General features: G+C 43.8%; 1 protein-coding gene across 1 annotated transcript in view; it reads right to left on the bottom strand.

Annotated features, from left to right (window-relative positions):
* EMILIN2 (elastin microfibril interfacer 2) overlaps positions 1 to 15263 on the bottom strand; it is a 74097-nt gene that overhangs the window by 41949 nt on the left and 16885 nt on the right. Inside the window, exon 3 of the mRNA XM_011957819.1 lies at positions 12063 to 12079. Within this exon, the coding sequence (XP_011813209.1) occupies positions 12063 to 12079 (17 nt within the window). The remainder of the gene's footprint in view (positions 1 to 12062; positions 12080 to 15263) is intronic.

Below are 15263 nucleotides of genomic sequence, written 5' to 3'. Positions count from 1 at the left end.
CACCTGCAGGAGTTCTCTATGAATTTGATGACTCTTACACCTCATTTAAGTGCAATTATAGAGTATTTGTCTCTTTGCAACTGGCTTATTTCACTCAGCATAATGTCCTTAAGGCTCGTCCAGGTCATAGTGTGTCAGAATTTCCTTCCTTTTTACACAGCAATTCACTCAGGAGGCTGAGGCAGGAGAATCACTTGAACCCGAGAGGCGGAGCTTGCAGCGAGCCAAGATTGTGCCACTGCACTCCAGCCTCGGTGACAGAGCAAGACTCCGTCTCAAAAAAAAAATCTAAAATCCTTTTCACTTCTCAGTATTTTTGCCCTGATCATATAGTGTAAGGAACAGGAGTTTTCCCCACAATTTATCACCCCCCATATCCCAAAAGACGGAGCGATTCTATAGTCCAAAAGAAAGGTGATGAAAGAAAACCACAGCAGCTCTGCTGCGAGGCTTGGTCCCAACTTGGCTGCAGCAGACAGTGAAGTTGTTATTCTTAGATTTACTAGGAGAGCAGGACCTTCCTTCTGAGCAAACTCACATGGCTAAAAATGACATCATCTCCAAGTGCAGGCTGCACCCAGCCCCATGAAATACAGCTCATCGCATGCCCTCCACCGTGGGAGATGCATCACAAAACTCAAGGCACTGCCCTGAGCGTGGGGAGGCAGGGAGTGAGCGTGGGGCATCCCACGAGCCTTAGCTAACTGGCATGGCTGAACCATCCAGGACTTGGTGGAGGCCCAAATCCTCCTAAAGAATTATTCTGGGGAGGGCCATCGCTGCTGCAGGCTGTTTCAGCCAAATACATTCTATACTATCCCATTCCGAAACTGACATCATGTTTCCTCATTCCTGGAGGCAGAATCACAGAACACTGGTCTCACGATCCCTCCCTCATCAGCTCCCCGAGTGTTCCCACGGCACGGCCATGAGAACATCTGCTGGCCTGAGCCATTAACGTGGTGCTCACCACGAAGCGAGCCTCCCTCTGTGGACTTGGGATCCAACCCTTTCTGTTTGGAGCTGCTGAGCAACTCTATTTTGATTATTTCTTTTCTTTGTTAATGGCCCAAGTTCTCCTACAAAAGTCACAAGAATGACTGACATTCTTTCTCCCGCTTATCCCTTGACCTGGCCTTTCCCTGGTTTGCAGCTCTTCAAGGTCTCCCTCTTCAAGGACTTTGGTCACCCCGTGCTTTTCTCTTCCCAGGTGCCACATCCTCCAGCTGAATCAAGTGATTCAGCTTCAGAATCACTTGAACCCAGGAGGTGAAGAGAACTGCCCATCCACTGTCCTCAGTGTTGGTTTTAGATCCTGTACACCAAGAGAAGTGGCCGCGGCATCCCTTTTGGAATCAATTTCAGACCTTTGGGTGAAGGCCACAGATGCTGACAAGCTGTTAAACAGGCCATGCCTGTAACCTGCTGCCAGTCACTCAGAAGCATCGAAAATCTGGAGACATGAAGAGTTTCTTTGCAGATATAAACAGTTTCTTCCTTTCGGCAAATTTATTCTCATTTTAAAAATATCTAGATTTGAAAACACAGGGACACTTACATTTCTGTTCTAATTTATGACCATATGGAAGGAAAAGGACCCAAACATTATAACCTGGTTTCAAATTTCTTCCATACTCCAGGCTAACACAGTATTACTATGTTTTCGAAATTCACAGTTCACATAGTGAGGTACAGACGCTTTCATCCACCTGCACCCTGCTCAGGAGTGGCATGGCGTTTCTGGAGGCAAGTGCCAGCGCCCAATCCACCTCCAGGCTGGAGGGATAGACAGTTCCAAGGAGGGGAGGGGGCTGCTTAGTGAGATAAAAAGAAGAACTGATGCAGTTATTTTCCCCATTCTGTATGTCACCATGTCTTCAGCAAATGATGGTACACACACACACACACACACAAAGAATCTATCCAACAACAAAAACTACAGCTGGGTGCAGTGGTGCACACCTGCAGTCCTAGCCACTCAGGAGGCTAAGGAGGGATTGCTTAAGCCCAGGAGTTTGAGACCAGCATGGGCAACATAGCGAGACCTTGTCTCTTAAAAAGAAAAAAAAAAAGTAATCAACTACTAATATATAGTATTATACAACCTGAATGTGTTTATTTGCTCTTAAATGTGAGGGGTGATGGAGGAGGTGGCCATGGGGGAGTAAGAAGGAAAGAGGAGCTTTTCTCCAGGACGAATCAGGGTGGCCAACAGACTTTTAAGGTTGGGGACAACTATGATGTCCTTTAAGTCATTTGTGTTGTGACAGTCATCAGTAAAGTCCCCATGACTTTTGCAGGCTTGTGCGACTGTACTTCTATTAGAGAACTTGAGGGTATAAGGTTTCACATCAAGGCCAACCCAGAGCGGTCCAGACAGCTAGCACAGAACTCGGGAAGCTGCAGGACACTAAGCCTTGGGAATCGTCCCTGTCTACAGGGAAGATTTGGGGCTGCCCCAATTCCTGTACTTCCAGAGGAATGAGACACATATGTAGACTTTTGAGGTGAAGAGGAGCCCAGCTGACATCTGTTCACAATTTTTTTCATTTTTTAAATTTTTATTTATTTATTTAGAGACAGAGTCTCACTCTGTCGCCCAGGCTGGAGTGCAGTGACGCGATCTCAGCTCACTGCAAGCTCCGCCTCCTGGGTTCACGCCATTCTGCCTCAGCCTCCTCAGTAGCTGAGACTACAGGCGATCACTACCACGCCCAGCTAATTTTTTGTATTTTTAGTAGAGACGGGGTTTTGCTGTGTTAGCCAGGATGATCTCGATCTCCTGACCTCGTGATCCGCCTGCCTCGGCTTCCCAAAGTGCTGGGATTACAGGCATGAGCTACTGCGCCCAGCTATTTACTTTGTTGAGATGGAGTCTCTCTGTCGCCCAGGCTGGAGTGCAGTGTTAAAATCTTGGCTCACTGTAATCTCTGCCTCCTGGATTCAAGTGATTCTCCTGCCTCAGCCTCCTGAGTAGCCGGGATTATAGGCATGCACCACCATATGTCTGGGTAATTTTTGTATTTTGAATAGAAATGGGTTTTTGCCGTGTTGGCCAGGCTGGTCTTGAACTCCTGACCTCAGGTGATCCGCCTGCCTCGGCCTCCCAAAGCGCTAGCATTATAGGCATGAGGCACCATGCCCTGCCCCGGCCTGTAAGTTTTAAATATAGGTGGCTTGCTTCCCATTTCTTTAAAAGTAAGTTTTTGAGTTTTTTTAATCACATAATCTGCATTATTTTGTTTTATTTAAATAAAACACTTAAGATCTGTGGGTTAAGCAGTGTTTCTTGTCCTCTTAATAATAAACATGGGCATAAGCTGGCCCATGACCCCAAAAGACTTCACTTTGCCTCAATCAATTTTTACAAATAAAATATAAAACCAGGCATGGGATTCTCAAAAAAGCCACACAGTTAATATGAAAAACAATTCCCTATGTGTTTAGTATTCCCCTTTTTCAAAGAACAGTTACATCTTTGGTCACTGTATCCTCTCGGTAACGCCAAACCTTTCTCTGTAGTGGCGTGACATGAACCCTCACAATTTGAAAGCCGTGTCATAGATCAGAGACAGTCACTTACAGCTTGTCAAAAAAACATGTAAGGTCACACCGAGATTGCCAAGTAAATAATCTACAATTTATATCATTACTTTGGTTGATTTAATTAGAATCTACCGTATCACATCACTTTAGCTGCAAGCTACTGCTTTTTCATGGAGTATTAAAAACCATTTTCAGTCCAGGCACAGTGACTCATGGCTGTAATCCCAGCATGATGGAAGGCCGAGGCAGGAGGATCACTTGAGCATAAGGGTTCGAGGCCAGGCTGGGCAACATGGTGAGACCCCATATGAATTTTTTATGTTAAAAAAAAATTCAAAGACTATATATCTCACAATTTCCATTTTAAAAATACAAGCCATGGACAGTTGTTCAAATTTATAGTCTCCATGACTGAAAATTGAGAACCCAACCCAGATCACATGATTCTTAGTAGAAGAAAAGACAAGCTAAAAGCACTTGCTTTTTCATCCATTCATTAAGCAACAGCAGCATCCTTTGGATGCCTACCAGGTGGTACCCGGGCACCACAGCCTTTCTTGAGCCATCAGTATTCAATATGAAGCAATTATACTAATATGGAAACTGTATGAACAATCAACATCTCTCTATCATCCATAACAGCTGAGGTGCACTAGTCCCAGCTTGGCCAAAGATCAGTTACATCAGACAAGACCCAACCCTGCTCTAATCCTCAGTTACCTCAAATATCAACTAAGATTTAAAATATTTGCTCCTCTTTTGCCCTCCAGACATTAAAAGAATAAAAAAGGAAAAAGCTTTGAAACAATAAAGCTTTACAGAAACAAAAATTATATACAGTGTATTTATTTACCATAAGGCAAACATTTGCAACAAAAACTTGGATTCCCTCCATAATTATGGACTCCACTGCCCACATGAACGGTTATAGTTAGTTAATTTCTGACCATCAGGTGATGAATAATGAGGTCCTGATTGTCTCTCAGATAAAAGCAATCCTGCCATAACCTCCAAATGACAGGCCATGAACTAATTCAACTTCCTTTGCAACACGTGGTTCTTTCTAGCAATACCCTCAACAGAGGAGCACACCAATCCCTACTCAGTGCCAAATCTCCATGTCCTCAGAACTTGTGGGGCAGGAGGAACTGCGGTCCCTGGCCCAGTGCTCACTCCCTCCACTGCCAGCTGGGCATCCCCCTCAGTTCTGGCATGGACTGCCAGTCTCCTGAGTGAGTCCCTCCTGTGCCCCTCACCCCACCCAGTCCGCCAACCCAAATACATTTTGCACACACAGCTGGTTAGCATTTGAAAGCACAGCTCTGATGATGTCCCTGCCTGGTGTGGTGCCTCACGCCTATAATCACAACACTTAGGGAGGCAGAGGCAGGAGGATCACTTGAGCCCAGCAGTTCGAGGCCAGCCTGGGCAACACAGCAAGACCCCCTTTCTCCATAAAAAGGGGGGAAAAAAACCAAATTTGATGATATCCCTAATGAAAGCATTTGTGATCCTCCTTTGCACGGATAATAAAGCCCCCACTCCCAACCACAGTGTCACGGACTGAACTGTGTGCCCCCCGGAAAGATATGTTGGAGTCCCAACTCCCAGTACTGGAAAATGTGACTTTATTTGGAGATACAGTCTTTACAGAGGTGATCAAGTTAAAACAAGGTCATTAGAGAGGGTACTAATCCAATAGGCCTGGTGTTGTTAGAAAACGGGGAAAATTTAGTTAACAGGGTAGCTGAAGAAAAAAAAAGGGGGATAGGGGAATTTGGAGACAGAGACAGGCACACAGAGGAAAGATGATGTGAAGAGACACGGAAAAGACGGACATCTACGAGCCACGGAGAGAGGCCTGGAACAGATCCTTCCCTCGAAGCTCTCAGGAGAGCCAACCCTGCCGATGTCTTGATCAATGACCCCTTGTGGACACCCACATCCAGGTCCCTGCTCATGCGTCTTGGCTTACACTGACCTTGGCCTTCTCTCACATCTGCATATATTCAACTAGAAGCTTCCTTCAAAGTCCTAAGACGTCACCACTTGCCAACAAGTTCTCGGATTCCTCCTGGCTGGAAATAACTTTCTTCCACCTGTGAACACCCCCAGCACTTTGTGTTTCTCTTACCGCAATTCTCGTTCCTACCTTTGATGTTGGAATTATTTATGTTTATGTTTCAGTTCACTTGCTAGATGTGAACTTCCGAAAGCCAACAGAAAGATCCTTACTGTATCCCTGTAGAAACTAGTTCTGGGCCACAGGTAGGCCTTGCACAAAAATATTTGTTTAATGAAACAAACAGTCTTCAAATAATAAGTCTTCTTTCAAGCCTATTGAACTTTCTGCCAATTCAAAATGGTTTATGCTAATTCTGAATCCTTAATCCAACATTTTCCAGGGCTATAAATGTGAAATGTTTTTTACTTCATTATGTTTTTATTTTTATTTACTTATTTGAGACAGGGTCTGTCACGTAGGCTGGAGTGCAGTGGCATGATCATAGCTCACTGTAGCCTCAACCTCCCCAGACCAAGCGAACCTCCCACCTCAGCCTCCTGAGTAGCTGGGACCACAGGCGTGCACCACCATGCCCAGCTAATTTTTGTATTTTTGGTAGAAACTGGGTTTTGCTGTGTTGCCCAGGCTGGTCTCTAACCCCTGAGCCCAAGTGATTCGCCTGCCTCAGCCTCCCAAAGTGTCATATTACAGGTGTGAGCCACCACATCTGGTCCATTATTATTTTATCTAGTGTTCTATATCTGTAATGTATTTCCCATCTCAGTTGTTCTTCAGAAACTCCGAGAAGTATCCTTAGTATACTATAAGTCATTTTGCCCACTCTGTATTTCACCATATGTCTTCAGCTACTATATACAAATGATGGTACACGCACACAGGAATCTATCCAACAACAAAAAGTAATCAACTACAGCCAGGTGCAGTGGCACACACCTGGAGTCCTAGCCACTCAGGAGGCTGAGGTGGGAGGATCGCTTGAGCCCAGGAGTTCAAAACAAGTCTGGGCAATATAGTGAGATCCCATCTCAAAAAAAAAAAAATCAATTACTGATACATACTACAACATGAATGAATCTCAAAATCTTTCTGTTCAATGAAAGAAGCTGGCCAAAAGACAGTACAACCTGTATGACTATTTACATAAAACTTTAAAATATGCAAACTTATCCCTAGTGAGGGAAAGCGGATCAGCAGTTCCCAGAGAGGGGGTGCATGGGGAGAAACTGGAGGGAGGGATTAGCAAGGGATATGTTGACTGTGATGTTGGTTTCGCGGGTATATATGTCAAAATATTAAATTGTACAACTTCAAATATGTGGCATACTCATGTAAATTATATTTCAATTAAGTTTTTAACTATGTAATTTCTGCATTAAGATATTTTTAAATCTCTTCAAATCTGTGAAAGCAAAGTACCAAAATCTTTTCTTGACTATGCAATAATGTGTTTCAATTACATAGAAACTAAAATCAGCATCATTAAGTCTTTGTCAAAGTTTCAGAATGAAGGTTTAACTAGAGCTGTTTTTTAAAAATGTATCAGATTACTCTTCATACACATAACCAATTATTTCCGCCTATTGAGAACTCAGGTCTAATATTTACTTTTGTTCTTTTAAAGGCATTGGATCAATGATTAAGGAAGAAAGCCAAACAGGATTTAAAAAAAAAACAAAAAAACAAAAAAACACTCCCTTCGAACTGACATATTGTGTAAAATAACACAAAACATCACAGATGTATATTAGCATTTTGAAAATACAACAAGAAAAAAGTCCAGGACCAGATGGATTCACAGCTAAATCCCACCAGACATTGAAAGAATTGGTACCAATCCTACTGACACTATTCCACAAGACAGAGAAAGAGAATCCTCCCTAAATCATTCTACAAAGCCAGTATCATCCTAATACCAAAACCAGGAAAAGACATAACAAAAAAATAAAACTACAGATCAATACCCCTGATGAACATAGATGCAAAAAATCCTTAACAAAATACTAGCTAACCAAACCAACAGCATATCAAAAAGATAATCCACCATATCAAGTGGGTTTCATACCAGGGATGCAGGGATGGTTTAACATATGTAAGTCAATAAATGTGATACACCACATAAACTGAATTAAAAACAAAAATCACATGATCATCTCAATAGATGCAGAAAAAACATTTAACAAAATCCAGCATGGCTTTATGATTAAAATCCTCAGTAAAATTGGCATACAAGAGACATACTTCAATGTAATAAAAGCCATCTATGACAAACCTACAGCCGACATAATACTGAACAGGGAAAAGTGGAAAGCATTCCCTCTGAGAACTGGAATAAGACAAGGATGCCCACTCTCACCATTTCTCTATTCAACATAGTACTGAAGTCCCAGCCAGAGCAATCAGACTAGAGAAAGAAATAAAGGGCATCCAAATCAGTAAAGAGGAAGTCAAACTGTCATTGTTTGCTGATGATATGATTGTATACCTAGAAAACCCTAAAGACTCCTCCAAAAAGCTCCTAGAACTGATAAGAGAATCCAGCAAAGTTTCAAGATACAAAATTAATGTACACAAATCAGTAGTTCTGATATACACCAACAGTGACCAAGCTGAGAATCAAATCACAAATTCAACCCCTTTTACAATAGATGCAAAAACAAAAACAAAACTTAGGAATATACCTAACCAAGAAGGTGAAAGAGCTTTACAAGGAAAACTACAAAACACTGCTGAAAGAAATCATAGATGACACAAATGGAAACACATCCCATGTTCATGGATGGGTAGAATCACTATTGTAAAAATGATCATACTGCCAATAGCAATCTACAAATTCAATGCAATTCTCATCAAAATACCACCATCATTCTTCACAGAACTAGAAAAAACAATCCTAAAGTTAATATGGAACCAAAAAAGAGCCCACACAGCCAAAGCAAAACTAAGCAAAAAGAATAAATCTGGAGGCATCACATTATCTGACTCCAAACTATACTATAAAGCCATAGTCACCAAAACAGCATGGTACTGGTATAAAAATAGGCACAAAGACCAATGGAACAGAACAGAGAACCCAGATATAAACCCAAATACTTACAACCAACTGATATTCAATAAAGGAAACAAAAGTATAAAGTAGGGAAAGGACACCAACAAATGGTGCTGAGATAACTGGCAAACCACATGAAGAATGAAACTGGATCCTCATCTCTCACCTTATACAAACATCAACTCAAGATGGATCAAGGATTTAAATCTAAGATCTGAAACTATAAAAATTCTGGAAGATAACATTGGAAAAGCCCTTCTAGACATTGGCTTAGGCCAAGACTTCATGACCGAAAACACAAAAGCAAATGCAACAAAAACAAAGATAAATAGGTGGGACTTAATTAAACTAAAGAGCTTTTGCAAGGCAAAAGGAACATTCAGCAGGGTAAACAGACAACTCACAGGGTAGGAGAAAATCTTCACAATCTATACATCTGACAAAGGACTAATATCCAGAATCTATAACAAACTCAAACAAATTAGCAAGAAGAAAACAAACAATCCCATCAAAAAGTAGGCTAAGGACATGAATGGACAATTCTCAAAAGAAGATGTACAAATGGCCAAAAAAAAAATATGAAAAAATCCTCAACATTACTAATGATCAGGGAAATGCAAATCAAAACCACAATGTGATACCACCTTACTCCTGCAAGAATGACCATAATCAAAAAAATTTCAAAATAATAGATATTGGCATGTATGTATGTGGTGAAAAGGGAACACTTCTACACTGCTGGTGGGAATGTAAACTAGCCCAACCATTATGGAAAATACTGTGGGGGTTCCTTAAAGAACTAAAAGTAGAACTACCATTTGATCCAGCAACCCCACTACTGGGTATCTACCCAGAGAAAAAGTCGTCATATGAAAAAGAAACTTACACATATATGTTTATAGCAGCACAATTCACAATTGCAAAAATGTAGAACACAAATGCCCATCAATCAATGAGTGGATAAAGAAACTGTGGTATAGGGCAGGGTGTGGTGGCTCACACCTGTAATCCCAGCACTTTGGGAGGCTGGGATGGGTGGATCACTTGAGGTCAGGAGTTCGAGACCAACCTGGTGAAACCCCGTCTCAACTAAATATACAAAATTAGCCAGGCATGGTGGCTGGCACCTGTAATCACAGCTACTCGGAGGCTGAGGTGGGAGAATCACTTGAATCCAGGAGGCGGAGATTGCAGCGAGCCAAGATGGCACCAGTACACTCCAGAGCCTGGGCAACTGAGTGAGAATCAGAAGAAAAGAAAGGAAAGAAAGAAAAGAAAGATAAAAAAGAAACTAGATATGATGGAATACTACTCAGCTATAAAAAGGGATGAATTAATGGTATTTGCAGCAACCTGGATGGAGTTGGAGACTATTATTCTAAGTGAAGTAACTCAGGAATGGAAAAGCAAACATTGTGTTCTCACTCATAAGTGGGAGCCAAACTATGAGGATGCAAAGGCATAAGAATGACACAATGGATTTTGGGGACTCAGGGGAAAAGGGTGGGAAGGGTCTGAGAAATAAAAAACTACAAACTGGGTTCAGTGTATACTGCTCAAGTGATGGGTGCAGCAAAATCTCACAAATCACCCCTAAAGAACTTACTCATATAACCAAATACCAGTCATTCCCCCAAAAACCTATGGAAATAAAAAAACAAACAAAAAAGAAAATACAACAAAAGGCGCTTCCTAACTGGGATTCCTCATTTTCCGGTAATGATTCTGACAAGGAGTGTCTAGAAAGTGCTTTGCTCTTTGGTTCCAGACACGAGACACAGCGACATTTCTGTTTTCCCCCTGCACCGGCTGTGAAAAGGAGATCGGTGCCTCGCCTTGCCAGTTCTTTTCAGCAACAATGCAACAGAATGACTCGCAAATCTCGAGAGTGGCCAGGAGGTGATGAAACTTGTTGTGATGGGAAAGGGTGCATTGCCCATCGTGGTGGAGTGGGGGCCCTGACCTTGCTTCCTGGCACCAACAGGCTGCTGCTCTTGCTGAAAGCTGCCCAAGATCTCTAATGTCGGAGACGCCTGACATAAACCAGGCCTGAGCACCGTCAGCACAGCAGACCGGACTCAAGGTTCTGGAATGTGTGAAATATTAAGAAAGGCTTGACCATGCCTCCCTGCTCCAGTCCTTCATTCAGAGGCTAAACGCAAGCCAGAGTCGCTTTAACTGAGAAAGGTTCTCCCAAGAAGGGCTGGATTGCAAAACTCGTCCCACGCCCTAAGTTCTGTCGCAATCGCCCCCTCGGCTTTCCTCCTCCGTTTCAAGATATGTGGAAAAGCTTCAGTTAGCAGAAAAACAAGTAGCATTGTCACCACTATGGTTTAGAAAACATTTTTAGGTCTTTACCTCATTATCCTCTCACAACATCCCTGTCGAGCAGATGTAGGGAAACCACTTCAAGTAAGATGGAAACATCTTGTGCCTTGTCTTATGATGGACTGAAAGTAAATCTCTGTAAAACATAACCTAAGGAAGGCCGTGCATTAGATAGAACCTGTGCAATCACAAAGGTGCACAGAGATGGGAAAAGTTGGGGAAAAGCTGCAAAGTCTCAGCAAATTCTTCTATCAAAATGATCGACTTAAAAAGCTTCACCTACACTGTTTTTCTTTAACCATACTTCTTTTAATCAAACACATAAAATACATTGTCTTAAAAGGCTGACACTGCAAAGAGTAATTCTTAGGCGTATTCCCTCATCTTCTAATATTTTCTTAGGTGGAACAAAAAAAAGGGCAGCTGAGTCCTTCTGGGTCCTGCTAACTGACACACCCAGAAACGTTTGCTTTTACAGCACTTTTGAACCAGGAATCTGGCTCATTTGAATGCTCTCTGCTTTGTTTCAGCACCCATCACCATTTTAAAACAGGAAGGAAAGAAGAAAACTTATTGGCATGTTTAGTTTTAGTCATTTCATTATTTTTCCTTCAGTGTGAACTGCTGTCATGTTGGAAAATGAGGGGCTCCTCCCTCGGTTCTCCCAGGGAAATGGTTCTTTGTAAGAAGTCATGCTCAGCTGTACCATGTTATCAAGTGGTTTGTTGTTATTTTTAAGCCCAGAAAACTACTTCATCAAGGATGGAAGCAGTTAACGCTGAGCAGTAAGAAAATCATGCGGCCAACAATAAATCAGAACTTTTGTGTGGCGGACTAGAAGGAATCTCACCACTGATACAGTTTATCCATTTTCGATTTTTAAAAACAGGATATAAAGTTCTGTGTAACTGTTGGATGCAGCACCTACTTCATTATGTACACGCAGCACACGTTAGTAACATCTTAATATTAGGCACATGAGGAAGAGGATTTTTTTCTAAAAGAATTCAAGGAACACATCAGTGGCTGTAAGATAGATCACCCGGGGACTGACACTAGTTTACCACCACTCACAGCAACATCCAACACCTAGCTAACCTTTCTTTACGGGCCTACTCCAGGCACACAGACACCTGCAGAACCAGTAAGAAATCCTCACGGACCACTGTAGCATTGACCTTGACCATAACCATTTATGTGCATTCCCCCAAAGAGACTGCACTGCTGGCTCGGCTTCCAGTGTCATCTCTAAGAATTTCACTCCATTTTTTTACATTTAAATTTTATCTTATTTTTTAGAGATGAGGTCTATGTTGCCCAGGCTGGATTCAAACTCCTGGACTCAAGCGATCCTCCCGCCTCAGCCTCCCGGGTAGCTGGAATTACAGGAACACACTACCGTGCCCGGCTGAGCTTCACTTAATCTTTTAAAGTTCATCTTACGCAAGTCAGCGTCATTATTATCTTAATTCACTGAATTTAACGACTTCAATTGTGAGCGTTTCAGCCTTTTTCCAACATGTTCGTAAGCATTCACTTCAAACCCGAAGTTTTTCAAAGATAAGATCACCTGTGAGGCAACAACCTTCCAAACCGACAACGAAAACAGTGAGTGTTCACCAGACGTGTCTGCTAGGTGTGCCTTACATTAGTGTGACAGCGCAAGTTTTAAAAGTTCTGTCAGCGGTGTTCCCGCCCTTGGGCCTCCTCCCCACAGCCCTGTCATGTAGACGTGAGGAAAGTGTGCCTCAGAAGGGCTAAGTGACTTGCCTGTGGTCACACAGCTTGGTGGTGGGAGACGTCAAGCTGCACGCCAACTCTTCTGTCTCCTCTTCCAGAGCACGCCAGCCACCCACCCAACCTGCATGCGACACCCCCAAAGCTCCCACCTGTTTGCCGTTCTTCACAGCCTGCCCCCACCTGCCTCCCCTTTTCTGGCTACCTCAGGGTTTTTAACTCAAATACCACGTGCCACTGTAGGTGGAACAGATGAACAGAGGAAGACCAATTACAGGGCTTAATTAAAACAAGTTCTAACAAAAAGCAAGCTGTTTTCTGTAAGGCCATTACCTCTCTTTGAATACTAGTCTCTGTTCTGGAAGACGAAGGTAGAAAGTGGAGCCCCTAAGCATGAAGTTCTTTTTCCAAGACCCCAGTCTCAGCCCTACCTAGTCTCCTGGCTGAACTTGTGGTATGAATAAAATAATGGTGTGGAAATGTTCTGGAAAAGCCAAAGGGCCCTGCAAGCAGAGCATCTCCTCCACTGGGAACCTAGGAAGGAGACAGGAACAAGAGAAATAAGAAACTTCAAAGGAAGGTCTGGAGATTTTAGGGGAGCAGCCCCAAGGGGCCAGTAAGGAATGGAAACCCCAAGAAAGAAACTCAAAATAGCAACAGTCTGCAGCTCTCCAGGGTTGGACGCCTGGGATTCCAGCCCTCCCGGGCAGGAGTCTGACACGAGCTCAGTCCTCCTCAGCTGACTCCAAGTTACCTTCGATGCCAAGGAACAAGCCTCCTAACAGCCAATTGATGGTGAAACTTTTGTTTAAAAGCTGAAGGGAAAAAACGTTCCCCCAAAGCTATACACAAAAGGTACTTTCTGAACTGAAAGTTACTCTGTTCCTAGAGATGTAGAACACAGAAAACGGACTCTGGAAGATGTAAGCCCTCATTTTCTTCCCCCAGACCCCCGCAGCTTTACATGTTCTACTCTGGGCTTTGGTTTGTTTGGTTTTGTTTTTGGACTCTGTCACCCAAGCTGGAGTGCAGTAGTGCAATCATGGCTCACTGCAGCCTTCAACTCCCAGACTCAAGCAACCCTCCCACCTCAGCCTCTCCAGTAGCGGGGACTACAGGCATGTACCACCACACCCAGCTAGTTCATTCTATTTTATGTAGAGCCAAGGTCTCACTATGTTAATCAGGCCGGTCTTGAACTCCTGGGCTCAAGCGATCCTCTTGCCTCAGCCTCCCGAAGTGCTGGGATTACAGGCATGAGCCACCACGCCCGGCCAAATGTTGTGTATGTGTGTCTGTGTTTTTTTAAGCCACATTTCCTGGCTGAGGCTATTCCGTAATAGACACATTTTCTTCCGACTGAACAACCACCTGCTCCCCTCGGAACCTGAGGAGGATTAGACGTGTTCTGAACGCAACAAAACTCAACACCTGCTGCCAATTCCTGGCGGGCATTATCTCAGCAGCACAGGCTCTGTGTGTTGGCCCCACCCAGATCCCTCCCCAAACTGATGAGATCTTTTTAGAAAAAGAGCTAACAGGAAAAATTCCACCAAGATACAACCCAGGCCACGAGGGGGTGAGGAGGAGGTGGCCAGATGCGGATAAGCCCAAGTCAGCGTGTGGTGTCAGAAAGAAAACTCTGGGCCCTACAGAAACTCAGCCCTGAGTTTGGAGACAAAGTGAACTCAGAGGGAAGAATCCCGCCTCACCTCTGAGGTCCTTGGATGTCCTCGCCAACAACGCAGCCTATCTGTGGACCGGAACGCCTCCCAGTGCCTCCAGTACTGGAACCATCAGGCTGAGCAGGAGACGGTGGGACAATTTGGACGCATGAAAGAAAACACCGCCAGTCCAATAAAGAGAAGAAAGATCGTGCTGTTTTCTACCAGCCGTACATCCAGACACGACCAATGGGTATTGGAGGCTGTAAGACACATCAGGCCCTTCCCTCCTGCCTTCCCACCCTGCCAGGGAGGCTGGCAGTGCAGCACCCACTGCATTAGGCATCACACATGCACCCTCAGCGTGCTCAGCCCGGCTGTGGGTTGAGACCTCCCAGGGCTACCGGGTGTGGAGTGGGAGGAGTGTGAGGTGTGAAAATAACAGGCCTGGATTTGGAGGCAGGCTCTGCTGCTTCCTAACTACTTGCCCTCCTGTCAAACGGGGGTAATGACCCCAGAGGGTTGCTGTAAGGATGGAGAACAATGAACGTGGCGGGGCTCGTCATATTCTCATGATGCACCTTAAGGAAATATTCCCACTGCGATCAGTCTCAATCCCATGGATGTCAACCTGCCCAGTGCCTCATACAAAGAATTCCAAGTCACTCTGATTCCATGTCTCCACATACCTGTCCCTAAAACCAGCCCATGGCCAAGGCAGAACCTCTCCACCTTTACAGCCACTCCAGAGAGTCCAGATTCAGAGGCTGCATCTACCACACTGACGGGCGATCGCCAGGAATATACTAAGGGCTGGGGGGTGGCAGAGTCTACCAGACCGTTCAAGCTGCCAAGAGTTTTTAGAATTGGAAAAATTCCCCAATACAATGAAATTTTTAAGAGATTTGGCTTTAAG

This window comes from Colobus angolensis, unplaced genomic scaffold (assembly GCF_000951035.1).
Source record: "Colobus angolensis palliatus isolate OR3802 unplaced genomic scaffold, Cang.pa_1.0 Scaffold45, whole genome shotgun sequence".
Taxonomy (NCBI): Eukaryota; Metazoa; Chordata; class Mammalia; order Primates; family Cercopithecidae; genus Colobus; species Colobus angolensis.
Note: the sequence above shows the minus strand (reverse complement) of the source record. Positions and strands in the feature narration are given on the sequence as shown.